Source organism: Tribolium madens, unplaced genomic scaffold (assembly GCF_015345945.1).
Source record: "Tribolium madens isolate multiple individuals breed KSU strain unplaced genomic scaffold, Tmad_KSU_1.1 Scaffold_3;HRSCAF=73;Tcas5.2_LG2, whole genome shotgun sequence".
Taxonomy (NCBI): domain Eukaryota; kingdom Metazoa; phylum Arthropoda; class Insecta; order Coleoptera; family Tenebrionidae; genus Tribolium; species Tribolium madens.
In genome coordinates, this window is record NW_025401006.1 from 2,018,625 (window position 1) to 2,031,183 (window position 12,559).

At 34.1% G+C, this 12,559-nt stretch overlaps 6 protein-coding genes across 7 annotated transcripts; 4 read left to right on the top strand and 2 right to left on the bottom strand.

The window, feature by feature from the left end:
* The first annotated feature begins 88 nt into the window (after positions 1-88).
* Positions 89-1,558, top strand: LOC123008198 (charged multivesicular body protein 7). Its single transcript, XM_044403881.1, has 2 exons — positions 89-1,227; positions 1,273-1,558. Exons 1-2 carry the CDS (start codon positions 190-192, stop codon positions 1,492-1,494), a joined length of 1,260 nt encoding a protein of 419 aa, XP_044259816.1. The 5' UTR covers positions 89-189; the 3' UTR covers positions 1,495-1,558.
* Positions 1,559-1,961: 403 nt separating this feature from the next.
* LOC123008197 (eukaryotic peptide chain release factor subunit 1) lies at positions 1,962-5,529 on the bottom strand. 2 transcript variants are annotated; one of them, XM_044403879.1, is made up of 6 exons: positions 5,121-5,525; positions 4,868-5,043; positions 3,444-3,913; positions 3,043-3,393; positions 2,842-2,989; positions 1,962-2,497 (listed from the first exon to the last, which is right to left on the bottom strand). In XM_044403879.1, exons 1-6 carry the CDS (start codon positions 5,204-5,206, stop codon positions 2,409-2,411), a joined length of 1,320 nt encoding a protein of 439 aa, XP_044259814.1. In that variant the 5' UTR covers positions 5,207-5,525; the 3' UTR covers positions 1,962-2,408. The 2 variants fall into 2 exon arrangements, with proteins under 2 accessions (XP_044259814.1, XP_044259815.1); XM_044403880.1 differs by lacking the exon at positions 1,962-2,497 and adding an exon at positions 2,684-2,763 and having other exon boundaries at positions 5,121-5,529.
* A 214-nt stretch (positions 5,530-5,743) lies between these two features.
* On the top strand, positions 5,744-7,617 carry LOC123008196 (cyclin-dependent kinase 8). The gene is made up of 5 exons (XM_044403878.1): positions 5,744-6,168; positions 6,213-6,868; positions 6,921-7,102; positions 7,149-7,399; positions 7,447-7,617. Exons 1-5 carry the CDS (start codon positions 5,950-5,952, stop codon positions 7,537-7,539), a joined length of 1,401 nt encoding a protein of 466 aa, XP_044259813.1. The 5' UTR covers positions 5,744-5,949; the 3' UTR covers positions 7,540-7,617.
* Positions 7,618-7,650: 33 nt separating this feature from the next.
* LOC123007203 lies at positions 7,651-8,652 on the top strand. Its single transcript, XM_044402349.1, has 4 exons — positions 7,651-7,718; positions 7,905-7,990; positions 8,044-8,209; positions 8,419-8,652. The coding sequence occupies exons 2-4, from the start codon at positions 7,916-7,918 to the stop codon at positions 8,577-8,579; spliced, it is 402 nt and encodes a 133-aa protein (XP_044258284.1). The 5' UTR covers positions 7,651-7,718; positions 7,905-7,915; the 3' UTR covers positions 8,580-8,652.
* Positions 8,643-9,452, bottom strand: LOC123007202 (TM2 domain-containing protein CG11103). Its single transcript, XM_044402348.1, has one exon. The coding sequence runs from the start codon at positions 9,198-9,200 to the stop codon at positions 8,673-8,675; it is 528 nt and encodes a 175-aa protein (XP_044258283.1). The 5' UTR covers positions 9,201-9,452; the 3' UTR covers positions 8,643-8,672.
* Positions 9,453-11,447: 1,995 nt separating this feature from the next.
* On the top strand, positions 11,448-12,319 carry LOC123007747 (protein trunk-like). The gene has a single exon (XM_044403172.1). The coding sequence runs from the start codon at positions 11,489-11,491 to the stop codon at positions 12,125-12,127; it is 639 nt and encodes a 212-aa protein (XP_044259107.1). The 5' UTR covers positions 11,448-11,488; the 3' UTR covers positions 12,128-12,319.
* The last annotated feature ends 240 nt before the right edge of the window (positions 12,320-12,559 follow it).

Genomic DNA, 12,559 nt, shown 5'->3' on the forward strand with positions numbered 1-12,559 from the left:
TCCAACTTGTTTAACATACATTAGCCATTGTTTAAATATTCTGAAAATAAATGCGCGATTTATTGCTTGAAAAACACATCAGGCATTACGCCCTCTATTGTGTGACACATACATTATTACGTATTACGAGTGTGTTCTATGTACGTAAACAAATTTTTAGGTTATTATAGTGACATGTGAAGTGGCCCCATGTTAAATATCCCCGAAGACAAGTTGCCTCAAGAGTTCAAAGATGAAGCTCGGCTCGATTCTTTGTTTTCACCCGTCCGCAGTCGCACAGTTAATCCTCGCGACTGGGACACAAAAATTGCATCATGGAGACACCTAATTTCGCTATATTGCATAAATAATGGGGTTTACAGTTTTACTCTAACTCTCTTAGGCCAAAAATTTTTGCGAAATGGCCGCCCCCCAAGTTGCCTGGGGGTCGTTCTTGAGGAGTTGGTCAAAACTGGCGATTTACAATACTTGGAAGATTTTGTGAAGGAGTCATACGGTTGGGGTAGCTGGGCTGCCGATTTGCTAGTCAAAAAACCATTATCGTGGTCATTTAATACAGTTAAGCGTACTTTATTCACAACTCAAGTCAATTCAAATCGGACTTACGTTCACGTTGAAGTTATTCGCCAAGAGGCACAGAAAATTGTTTCCACCTCTGGAAAGTACAGAAATAAAGTTATTAACTTCGCCGAGTTTTTAAAACTCGCCAATAAGGACATGAGCCAAGTTGAAGATGTGAAACTTTTAATACACTATTTAGTGCGTGAGAAAAAGGCGGACGTTTCAAACTTGAAAACAACAAATAGTTCTGATTTAGACTCCTTTTTGATCAAATTAGGAGATCCAAATAAACTATACCCGATTTCTGAATTTGATATTGCACTTTATGTTTTGGAACAAAACGAAAAATTGTTCACTAAACACGTTGAGGACTTGGAGGATGAAATTTCAGCTTGTATTAAAGAAGTTAAAGCTCATTTATTGAAAGGTCACCGACAGTTAGCTAAAACTTGCCTTAAGAAAAAACACGAGATTGAAAAACGTCTCACACATAAAGCAAATGCTTTACATAATATACAAGTCTTGATTGAGAAACTCAAAGACGTCCATACTGATTCAAACGTGTGGCAGTCCTACAAACATGCCCTTTCTGCCTTTAATACAACTCTGAAAGAAACCGGTTTGAATGAAGATGCTGTCGAAGATACCATGCTTAAATTAGGAGAGGTAATGTTATTTTTTGGCAGGGATTTGTTTAATTTTTTTCCCCAGATGTTGGATATACAAGAGGAGATTCAAGCGGCTATTTCCCGACCTGTCTCGAATGAAAACGATGACTTGGAGGAGGAGTTAGCTGAATTGATGAAAAGTGAAGAGGAATCGAAAAGCAGTACAAGTGCCGACTTGGAGGAGCAATTATCCAAGTTGGACATCAACGACTTACCAGAAATACCCAGCACCGATATGTCGTTAAAAGAAGCCTCAGTACATTAATTGATTTGTAATTGTTTTATTTAATTTAAATAAAGTTTATAAAACCACGTTATAGAAACAGCAATAATTGCGTTTCAAATTGCAATTTCTATTGTGTGGTAGTTTTAGACTATAAATAGTACAAACAAAAAAGTACATTACGTGGTGACGACAGGTCGGTCACCGAATTAAGGGTCTTTTGCGGTCAGTAACCTTTGCACAAGATCCTTAATTTAATTAAAAAAATACAATAAGTGGCTATTACGTAAAAGATTCGTAATTAAACAATTTGTATGTAAATTTATGCGGTTTGAAAGGATGAATGGTAAAGTTTACACGCTACAAGCGTACACAATTTTACAAAAAAATAATTTAAAATGAAAAAATCAAGCTTTCGTAGAAGTAGTTGCCTTTGATATTTCACGGGAATGTAAATCTATTAAGCTACAACGTGGAGGTTGAGGAACTGTCAAAAGGAACAAATCCAATTATGTAAAAAGAAAAAACTTATATTTAGTATTTTAAACAATTCCATTTAGTCTGATAGAATAAAAAATATCTTTGTAAAAACTCATTACACAGATCATGCAAACGTACAAGAATATAGGTATGTATATCCCCAGGGGAAATTTGATTCCCATCTAAATTAGACCTTGAATTTAAAATAAATATTAGAGGTATCAATTCTCAAATCCATTTACTGCGTAAAACTGGAAATTAGCGTAACCTGGATAACGAAACAAAACTTGTAGAAAATTACCTATGATCAAAAATTTACATAAATTAACAATCAACTAAAAACGTATGTATATGCAAAAATTATTTATATCAATTTTTAACAACACATTGTTTAATATGAGCAAAATACGGCCACTTCACGTTATATTAACGGCACCACTCCTACAAAATGCTGGTTTAATTGTCCTTACAAGGAATTAATAATCATCTAGATCAAAATCATCCCCGTTGTCTAGCTCTTCATCTAACTGTAAATTCTGGAAATCCACTTTGTATCTTAACAAACCTGAAAAAAAAAACATGATTTAAGTAACACCCTTGACCATCAACATACACAAAAAGGCTATCAACTAATAAAAAACATCTACACAAATTTCTTAAATAAAAAATAAATGCAGGATTATTACACAACAAGAAACTCCTACCATAGAACACTTATACCTGATTTAGGAGCTCTGGTTCATGTAAATCTTTAATAATCATCAAGATCTACATCATCCAAGGGCTCATCTGCTTGTAGGGATTGAAAGTCCACTTTATAACGAAGAATGCCTATCCGATTAGCAGCATTAACAAATATCACTTTTTAAATGTTTTTACCTATCAACAACTAATTCAGACAATACTGACCTCCAATTCCTCCAAAACCTCGAACAAACTGCGACCCTTCTTGCGACTTATCGGTAATAATTTCTAAAGTAGCACCAAAATTCTTATAGTTGTTAGCAAGCCATTCGAGCAAAGGCTGACATTCCACCAATTCCAATTCCACTCCGCTCTATTGAAAAATACAATTAGTCAAAATTAAAAATAATTGCAAAACGAACTAACGTCTTTATCAGTAAAATGTGACTTGTCCTTTTCCTGTTCTGGTGTTAGGTGTAATACAGTCTCGGTTCCTGTTGTGTGATTCTTCAAAACGTATCTTTGAATATCAAGATTCTCCCAACAAATCAACGTTTCGACGGCACCTAATTCGAGACCTCTTAGCGTATCTTCAACACCAAAGCAGTATTTCCCGGTATCTTGACTGATTTCATCAAAGTATCGCCCAATCAGTTTTTTCTCTTGAATGAATTTGACGTTTTGGAGCGATTCGGCTGCCAATTCGATCGCTTGGTTGAACCCGTTTTCACCCCCGTAGGATACATCGACTAATTTTATAACTTTCGCTTGCAATCTCTACAAATGTTTGTATAGAAAAATGATTAAAAAAAAAGAAAACGACTTACAGGATCAAACATATCGGATTGACTAAGTTCAGTCTTAAAATCAGCACTTCCCGCCAATATCAGTCCAGCGATATTGGGCTTATCGTTAGTAATAAATAGTTGTGTGGCCACTTCTGCCACTTTTCGCACATAGTTGTGTCTTTTCTCCATTCGTAAACGAGCAAAACGCAAAGCGGATTGACCACCTCTGCCGTGTTTCTTTGGTAGATCTACCGTAAACTTATGCAGAACCTCTCGCGTATTGCCTTGCAATGTGCCGAATAGTGCTCCGTTACCGTCCATTACGATGAAACCGAATTTATTATCGTCTGCCAATAAGGCCGTTAGAGCTTCTGTATGGAACTTATTGTCGCATAAGTACAGAGAAGTATTGATAGGTTTGAATGGCTCAAAATCGATGTTGACTTTCTTCTCTTTACCTTCGTCTGTCACGATCGTCCCACAGTAGATCACTAAACCGTTCGGCGGCACTGAAAAAAAATTATTAGGGCCCGGTTTTTCGGAATTATACATATTTATAACGTAGAGAAAAATTCAATTAGATTTAAATTTCGGTGAAACCATGGCAACACCAATGAAATCAGCGCAACCCTCGCAATGGTCGAACAATTCAAATTTAACTGAGGTTTATAGTAAAAAGCACGTTTAGTTGAAGTACATATGTGAATTAATGTTCGTTCAAGGCTACCATCCTTATTCCTTAGAGACCCTTGAATTGTTTCAATTTACATTGTGATGGAATTTCTTATTTCACTTTTGTGTTGGTAATGAAAAAATGAAATTGATGACGCACAAGACTATCCTCGTGAATACAACTATACCAGAAATCGGGCCTCAACCAATTTATTTACTTAATAAAAAGGTTATTGGTAAAAATTACCGAAAATGTAACTGCAATTCAAATCAGTAAGCTTCAAAACCCTCAATTTCTATTAAATTAAATAATTGTCCTTGCTTTTTCTGAGAAAACTACACTCTATCATCAGCAATACATAAAACACTATTGAGATTCAGAAGCAACAAACATTTTATCAACTTAAAAATTTAGTAATCAAACAAAACTTTCTCTATTTTAATAATAATTAAAGCAAATCGGTATTAACAAAAACGGGTTTATTTGTGGATAGAAAAGCGTGATTTACCACATAATTTATTGTTGAGCAATTTATTTTTGTTGTAAGACAATACAAGCACCGTAATTGTTGAAGCTTGGAAATAAGAGTTTTAAAGCGGTTATGATGCATCCTAGTAAAACATAAAAACCAGTTTATTAATAATGTACTAAACACTGTTTTTTACATGTATTCAGAGTGCTTTTTGGGTCGTTTGAATCAACTTTAAATATAAAACATAGCATAGCTCGACGTTGGCATTTTGGCATGATGTGTCATACGTTGGTGAGCAATGTAGGGGCTCGCCCTTACCTTTTGTGTAGAGTTTGAGGCGATGCTGGACCGACGTGATAGCCCCTAAGACTGACAATCTGTTAACTCTAGACTTGATATTGGAGGCTGTGCCGAATTCATCAGCTAACATTTTGCTAACTCGCGAGATTTGATCTTTGGGCGGTATAATTAACGAAATCATGCTGGTTCCATTCCTGTGAGAGAACAAAAAAACCGTTTACTTGAAACTCGTGGGCATATGTTGAAAAATTTCTAACCACGTTGCACTTACCCTCTAGCCAATTCCAAACTTTTGATAAGTTTCTTGATTTTCCATATTTCTACATTGCGGTCGGCTGAAGTTTCTTCTCCTGACATTTCTGCTGAATTTCGTATAAACTAAAAATACGAAAAATGTGACCCGATGCAAAATGGCGCGGTCTCCAATGCCGACGAACTACTTGATGAAGTCACTTTTCACTGGTTATGCAGGTAACTTAACCACTTTAACTGGTTATAACTAGAAATACGCGACCCAGAGACCGATAGTGCAGGAAAAAATTATTCCAATAATTCACATTCCTAAACAAAGGGAATCACAAAATAAAACTGGCAGGTGACAGCCTCTTGCGAAAGGAAATTCGAAAAGGACCCTATAAATTTTCAACTTTCCGACCGGAATTTCCCATTTATTCAATCAAACTGGGGGAATTTTGCCACACCTTAGCTCCACGTTGGACAACCTGATTTTTGATTTACAAAATTATAAATTAATTTAAATCTTTTTTTTTTTAATTTGGCAAGACACAATATTCTGGTGGTTGCAATTGATTATTATATTGACAACAATTACACAAATGTATTTTTTTTAAATTAATAAAAATACGATAATGTTGTGCGCATGCGCGTTGTGGCTTTGACATTTGACAGTGACAGTTTGCATTGACATTTGTCAAAAGCAAATTTTTAATTAATTGTCGTTATTTACAAACATTATTTTTCTCCTTGCTTGATATTTTCACGTAGTGGTGAAGTACAAAGTCGTTAGAGATCAACCGGTGTAATTATAAAAGACTTGGCACTTCTTTCGAAGTGCTGTAACTTTTGGTCACTTGAATATTATGACAACTCTCATGATGGACTACGAATTTAAGATGAAAACTCAGAATGAGAGAGTAAAAGTGGAGGATTTATTCGATTATGAGGGTTGTAAAGTCGGTAGAGGCACATATGGTCATGTTTACAAAGGGCGGCGGAAAGATGGGTCGGACAACAGAGACTATGCCCTTAAACAGATAGAGGGTACAGGATTATCCATGTCAGCATGTAGAGAAATAGCGGTAAAAATCTATTTTATGTGTTATAACATTACATTGCGTTACAGCTTTTAAGGGAATTGAAACATCCAAACGTAATCACTTTAATTCGAGTTTTTTTATCACACAATGATAGGAAAGTATGGCTTTTATTTGACTTTGCTGAACACGATCTATGGCACATAATTAAATTTCATAGAGCTGCTAAAGCTAACAAAAAACCAGTCATGGTTCCTAAAGGAATGGTTAAATCATTGCTATATCAAATATTGGATGGAATTCATTATTTACATTCAAATTGGGTGTTGCATAGGGATTTGAAACCTGCAAATATTCTTGTTATGGGAGAAGGGCCAGAGAGGGGGCGAGTTAAAATCGCAGATATGGGTTTTGCTAGACTTTTTAATGCCCCTTTGAAACCTCTAGCGGATTTGGATCCCGTGGTGGTCACTTTTTGGTACAGGGCGCCTGAATTATTGCTAGGGGCTCGTCATTACACGAAAGCCATAGATATTTGGGCTATAGGATGCATTTTTGCTGAGCTATTGACCTCAGAACCCATTTTTCATTGTCGCCAAGAAGACATAAAAACAAGCAATCCTTACCACCATGACCAGTTAGATAGAATTTTTAACGTTATGGGATTCCCCCTTGAAAAAGACTGGGAAGATATCAAAAAAATGCCAGAACATCCCACACTAGTTAAAGATTTTAAGAAGCAAAGGTACAGTTGTATCTATTTTCAGTAAAATGAATTTTTAGATATATTTTTCTAGCTACATCAACTGTTCTTTAGTAAAATACATGGATAGACATAAGATTAAACCTGATAGTAAGGCCTTCCATTTGCTACAGAAATTACTTTTAATGGACCCAAATAAACGAATTACTTCAGAGCAAGCAATGCAAGATGCCTACTTTTCTGAAGATCCTTTACCTACTCAGGATGTTTTTGCGGGTCAGTTTGAAAACTTTCTAAAAAAAATACTATTAAACATTTGTAGGTTGTCCAATTCCATATCCTAAGAGAGAATTTTTGACTGATGACGACCAGGAAGAAAAAGCGGAAAGTAAGCAACGTCAAAACCAACAGCAGCAACAACAACAACAGCAGTCTCAGCAACAACAACAACAGCAACAACAACAACAGCAATCACAGCAGCAACAACAATCTGGAAATGGAGATAATCACGGGAATCCCTCAAAACGTGTTAGGTTGTCTGGGAATACTCATCCTGGTCAAGTCAATCCACAAGTAGGATTTTTCTAATTTAGGTATCAAAGTAATGAGTAATTTTTTAGGCCATTCCAATATCGCAACAGCAAGAATTTCATCAACAACAAATGATGTACAATAATGGGTCGCAGCAACAGAATTTTCAACAAAGATTTTAAATTTAATTTGATAAAAAGTATTGTTATTTATGTAACTTGTCTAAGTTTTAAATCCATAATAAATTTATTTTATTTGAATTGAGCGCTTTTTACTTAGGGTTTTTAGTTTTTTTGTGTCACTTCCGTTTTCGAGTGTCCGCCATCTTGTATCCTTTTTGTCAAATTAGTGCTGGCGAAAGGTATGTTTTTCAGTTTTGAATTAAATTTTTATGATTTTTTTAATCTAGAATTAAAGATTAGAGTCATTATATATATGTGTTAGTTTTTTCTTTGCAATAAATTAGTGTTTGTGGAGGTCTCATCACTTTTTTTGTCTTTTGAAAACCGCCATGTGATGCAATAAAAAAAAAATTTTTTTCTTGTAGAATCGAGCAAAATGCAGTTGTGCTTTCGTGGATTATCAACGCATCTGCTTGAGTGTCAGAGCAATGAAACCATAGCTGAAATCAAGGTAAAATTATCAAAATTTGAGGTTATGTTATTCCTTCAATTGATGAACTTTAGGATCGCATTGCCGCCTTGGAAAACCTAAAAAGCAATGAAATCAGCCTCTATGCTAGTGGTGTTCCTGTTGCTGACGATAGTTTGGTGTCAGAATTTGAAAACACAGATATTGAATTGACTGTGGGTTTGTTGGGTGGTAAAGTCCACGGTTCTTTGGCACGTGCAGGTATAAATTGATTTTTTTTTTCTTATAGTCGCAAGTGAACAGCAGGCTGTTATGAAGGTCATACAATAATAGCCTTCCTGAAGCTTGCAACAAAAAACTGAAGTGTTTGAGGTGGTTTTAACTTGATTTTAAAACTGCTATAGAAAGTATCAGACATTTTTTCATGTTGTTCAAGTTTATTATTATACTCTTTATTACGAAATTTTTAGGCAAAGTCAAAGGCCAGACACCCAAAGTTGAGAAACAAGAAAAAAAGAAAAAGAAGACAGGTCGTGCTAAGAGACGTATCCAATACAACAGAAGATTTGTCAATGTTGTTGCCACTTTTGGACGTCGTCGCGGACCTAACTCAAATGCTGGAGCATCATAATTTTTATTTTAAGTTTTATATTCATAATTGCAATGGACATCATTTGCTTAAATAAAAACCAACTAAAGTAAAACAAGTGTTTTATTTACTGATTTAAACATATGGATTCCAATTACTGCCATCTTCAGGCCCTAAATTATTGGTTACAAGCAATACAATATCAACAATCCACCAAATACCAACTCCACCTAACGTTAACAATTTACCAACTGCTGTTCCTGTCTGACCTAAACAAAATCTATCCATCCCTAGAAATCCCAACAAAATGCTGTATAACAGTGTTGTTGTAAAGTACTGATCTGAATATTTAACACAGGCGACACCTTCTTTAAGAAAAGTTCGATTTCCGTAACATTCTATCCKTTCCAAAACAGTACATTCCACTTTAGTCCTCTCAACATCTTCATATTTCATACCACCAAATTTTACACACCCATAGCCCAACTCTTCTTTCGCTGTTCGGTTACCTTTGTGGTCGACAGGATCCTTACAAGTGATAAATTCCCAAGGCAAGAAAGAACATTTTACAAGGGGGCCTCTAGGATTGAATGTGTTGTTGGCCAATATAACCTCACTACTGCCGACTTGTGTTAAGATCGAAAATATTACAACTAACATCATGTTCACACATTATTTACTGAAGAAATAAAAATAACTGAAGTTGTGTACAACTTTTATCAAGATTTTATTGAAAAAATAACTTTGTTACATTTTGGAGAGATTTCCCCCACTGCCATGTAATATTTATTATTTTTAATACGTTTTTTTAATGAGAGAGTTGACAATTTTCAAACTTCCGAAACTGTGTCTTTTTTTTTGTTATACTGTAATAATTTTGTAATCAGAATTTTTTGCACAAGGGCGGAAACACTTCCAAAAATAATAATATGTGAGCGACCTCTAGGGCAGAATTTTGCAAACGTTTAAAATGGTGTACAGGAATCTGTAAGCACTTATGCGCGTTTTGTATCTACATAAGTACAAATTGGATGGACTGTATTAATAATTTAATACAGTCACTGTATAGTTAGTATACATACATACAATCACCTCATTTCAATGCGTCCAGTCTCTAGTGTAATTTGTAAGCACTATTAATAAAACAGCGACTTACAATAACCGATTGCGCCCAAATTACACCAGAGGGTGGTATTGAAGCTGAGATATCTTTAGAAAAATGCAAACTTTTTTTTACTGAAATCGTTTAAAAAGTAGACGAAATAATTCTTGAGGCATCTAACTCAAACTAATCCGTAAATAAGCAAGAACCGTAAATCGTTTACAATTCTTGGTAAAATTGCACATTTTAGAAATCGTCTTTATTATTCAAAATCCACCATAAAGTGAACAAAATAGTCCGTGAACTATGCATGCGTGTTTTATTGGTTGCATGATATTCTACATTTTTATCCTGTTCCTTCGTGAACAATATCATGTTGCAAAGGTAAACTACGCCTACTATTATTATTATTATAAAGTAAATTTTTAACAGTACAAGCCCTCGAAGTAGATGGTCGAAGCTTACATATTTTACCGAAATTGCTAAGTGTCAATCTATATGTTCTTTCTTGTAACCACTGTGGGTTTGATGATTGACCACGAGTATTTTCTTCAATTTCTATACAATCAGCATTTTGTATATTTGTTAAAAACTCTATTTTACGAGTTTCCATTTCTTCATAACTTTTATCTTCAAGTTTTACCATAGTAAGCATCTGCTTCGTATGTTAATAAAATAGTATGAAAAATGGTTACGTTATATTAGGTACTCAGAACGGATAAGTCAATTTAGTTACTATGGTAGCGAAATTTGTTTAATTAATAATAATAGGTGTAAATTTGTTGTATAATAAATTATTTTGTCTGATTATTGTTGCTATTTATTAAAACTCTCATAGATAATAAATAATCTTAGATCCCCACAAGGCACACATTTTTTCGAAAAAAAATGATCAGGTCTACTAAACACGGGAGATTCGATAGAAGTACAATTCCAATATAATTAGCTTGTTTTCTCATTTCACGTCAAATGTTTCTGCTTTTACTTTTCTAATAACAATAACTGAAAATTATTATGCTAATTACTTTACTTGGGTTGGTACATACAATGGCAGGTAGAGACCCTCGGTGTTTGTTGAATTTGTTAAGAATTAATATTTTGTAATAAATACCAAAACCTTAAAACGAATCTTTAGGTTTACCGTTAAATATCGTGACTTTTACATCAATCACAATATCTCAAAAACTAAACACTTGTTAAAAAAAGGCCAACGTATCGGCCTATAGAATATTCTTTTTAATTATCTTCAAAAACCAAAATTGATTACTTGAAAAATTACTGAGTAAAGTTGTTTTCAAGTTCACTATTTATGTATTTTTGTTCTTTTTTTAAAAGTATTAAATTTTTTTAAAAAAATCTCAACGTATCGGCCTGATAAAAAACCTTTATTTTGATGTATAATACATGAAATTCTGTTGCATATTAAGAGAGTAATCTTGTTTTCAATATACTAACGTCTCGAATCGTTGGTCGCGGACACCCTTAAAGTATAAAATATAATTTAAAGAATTACCATTTCAGAAAAAACATAATGTAGAGAGGTGTATTTTTAATCAATCTCCAAAGAATTAAATATACATATATTTTTTTTCAAAACTGCATCAATAGATATATTTTTAATCTAGAATTTTTAGCATTACTTTTTCGACAAAACAATTTCATTTATTTAATTGTAAAAAACTTGCACTGTTATCTTTCTAACAACTTTCCCTACTCTTGTTCCTGGAAAGTCAGCATTATACCTGAAGAAATCCTTAGTAAACACTCCTCAAAATGGGAGGGGGCAAAATATCCATGTCCATCCTTCAGTGAGATTTCAAGTTTCTGAGTGGTCGAAAGGGTCCTCAAAATGTGTTTCATGTTAATTGTGTTGACAATATCAGTTTTGAGCACCGTCGATAACGCACCGCTGACTCGCTGGGAAAAAAACTCTATATGTGAGGAACTTCCAGTCTTAGTTCTTGGAAATATTCTCGGAGGTGCATTTAACTCGCGTTATATGAGCATCGACCGTCCCATCGAAGAGAAGCCTCAAACAGGGGGCAAACGTGGAGTTTCCTTCGCAGAGGACTTTTACGTAGACAACGATTTCATCGAGCAACTGGACAACAAACCGGCGTGGGATGTTACAAATCTCGTAGTTGTCTCGAAGAAGAAATACGGATTACATCGCAGCAAGAGAGGTGTTGACTATTTGCAACAGTGGCATTGCAAGTCGAAAATTGAATGGACGGATTTAGGGCCGGATTATTTTCCGAGATATTTGAAATCGGTGGTGTGTTTGAGTGAAAATTGTTGGTTTGGGTTGTATAAGTGTAAACCGAGATCTTTTTCGGTTAATTTGTTGCGACGAAAAAAGGGGTTTTGTGCCAAAGGGGGTAAAAGTACTCATAAAGTGGGAGTATCGGGCTTACCGAACGATTTGAAAGAGATGTGGGTCTGGGAGGAAAGGGCTGTCAATTTTTGTTGCGACTGTACCAGAGTATAAAAATTTATATTTTTCTTTAACGTATGTATTCGTACTTATTTATAATTATTTTAGTTATTAATTATATATTTACATATTAAGTATAACGCAAAAGCGAAATTGTACCTTTTGTTAAAAATTGTAAAATAACTATGTTATTTCTACTAAAATTTTGAATAAAGGTCTGTATTTGTAGATTAAATAAAGCATTCATAATATTTCATAGAAATCTTTTTTATTTATTATTTCAAATAATTACAGTTAGGAGATAGTGAATTAATGTAATAGTTTTTTTAATTACTCATGTTAAAAATACTTAAAAATAAAAGTATTTTCTTGCTTCAGAAATTCATATTTTTTCAATTAAAAACGCATCAGTAATTCACATTTTCTAATTTATGGTAAGCTGTGTCCATAACTAGAGATTTATAAGTCAACTTTTAATCCTATTGT

What these genes read in the sequence shown, in the direction of transcription:
- LOC123007203 (XM_044402349.1), top strand. Translation starts at nt 7,916, where the DNA reads ATGCAGTTGTGCTTTCGTGGATTATCAACGCATCTGCTTGAGTGTCAG. An exon ending in AAACCATAGCTGAAATCAAG is followed by an intron (nt 7,991 to 8,043) that starts GTAAAATTATCA and finishes GATGAACTTTAG; the next exon opens with GATCGCATTGCCGCCTTGGA. An exon ending in CGGTTCTTTGGCACGTGCAG is followed by an intron (nt 8,210 to 8,418) that starts GTATAAATTGAT and finishes CGAAATTTTTAG; the next exon opens with GCAAAGTCAAAGGCCAGACA.
- LOC123008196 (XM_044403878.1), top strand. Translation starts at nt 5,950, where the DNA reads ATGACAACTCTCATGATGGACTACGAATTTAAGATGAAAACTCAGAAT. An exon ending in AAAGATTTTAAGAAGCAAAG is followed by an intron (nt 6,869 to 6,920) that starts GTACAGTTGTAT and finishes ATATTTTTCTAG; the next exon opens with CTACATCAACTGTTCTTTAG. An exon ending in TACTCAGGATGTTTTTGCGG is followed by an intron (nt 7,103 to 7,148) that starts GTCAGTTTGAAA and finishes AAACATTTGTAG; the next exon opens with GTTGTCCAATTCCATATCCT.
- LOC123008197 (XM_044403879.1), bottom strand. Translation starts at nt 5,206, where the DNA reads ATGTCAGGAGAAGAAACTTCAGCCGACCGCAATGTAGAAATATGGAAA. An exon ending in AGTTTGGAATTGGCTAGAGG is followed by an intron (nt 5,044 to 5,120) that starts GTAAGTGCAACG and finishes GTTCTCTCACAG; the next exon opens with GAATGGAACCAGCATGATTT. An exon ending in AGGTTTTGGAGGAATTGGAG is followed by an intron (nt 2,498 to 2,841) that starts GTCAGTATTGTC and finishes TTTTTTTTTCAG; the next exon opens with GTTTGTTAAGATACAAAGTG.
- LOC123008198 (XM_044403881.1), top strand. Translation starts at nt 190, where the DNA reads ATGTTAAATATCCCCGAAGACAAGTTGCCTCAAGAGTTCAAAGATGAA. An exon ending in CCATGCTTAAATTAGGAGAG is followed by an intron (nt 1,228 to 1,272) that starts GTAATGTTATTT and finishes TTTTTTCCCCAG; the next exon opens with ATGTTGGATATACAAGAGGA.
- LOC123007747 (XM_044403172.1), top strand. Translation starts at nt 11,489, where the DNA reads ATGTGTTTCATGTTAATTGTGTTGACAATATCAGTTTTGAGCACCGTC.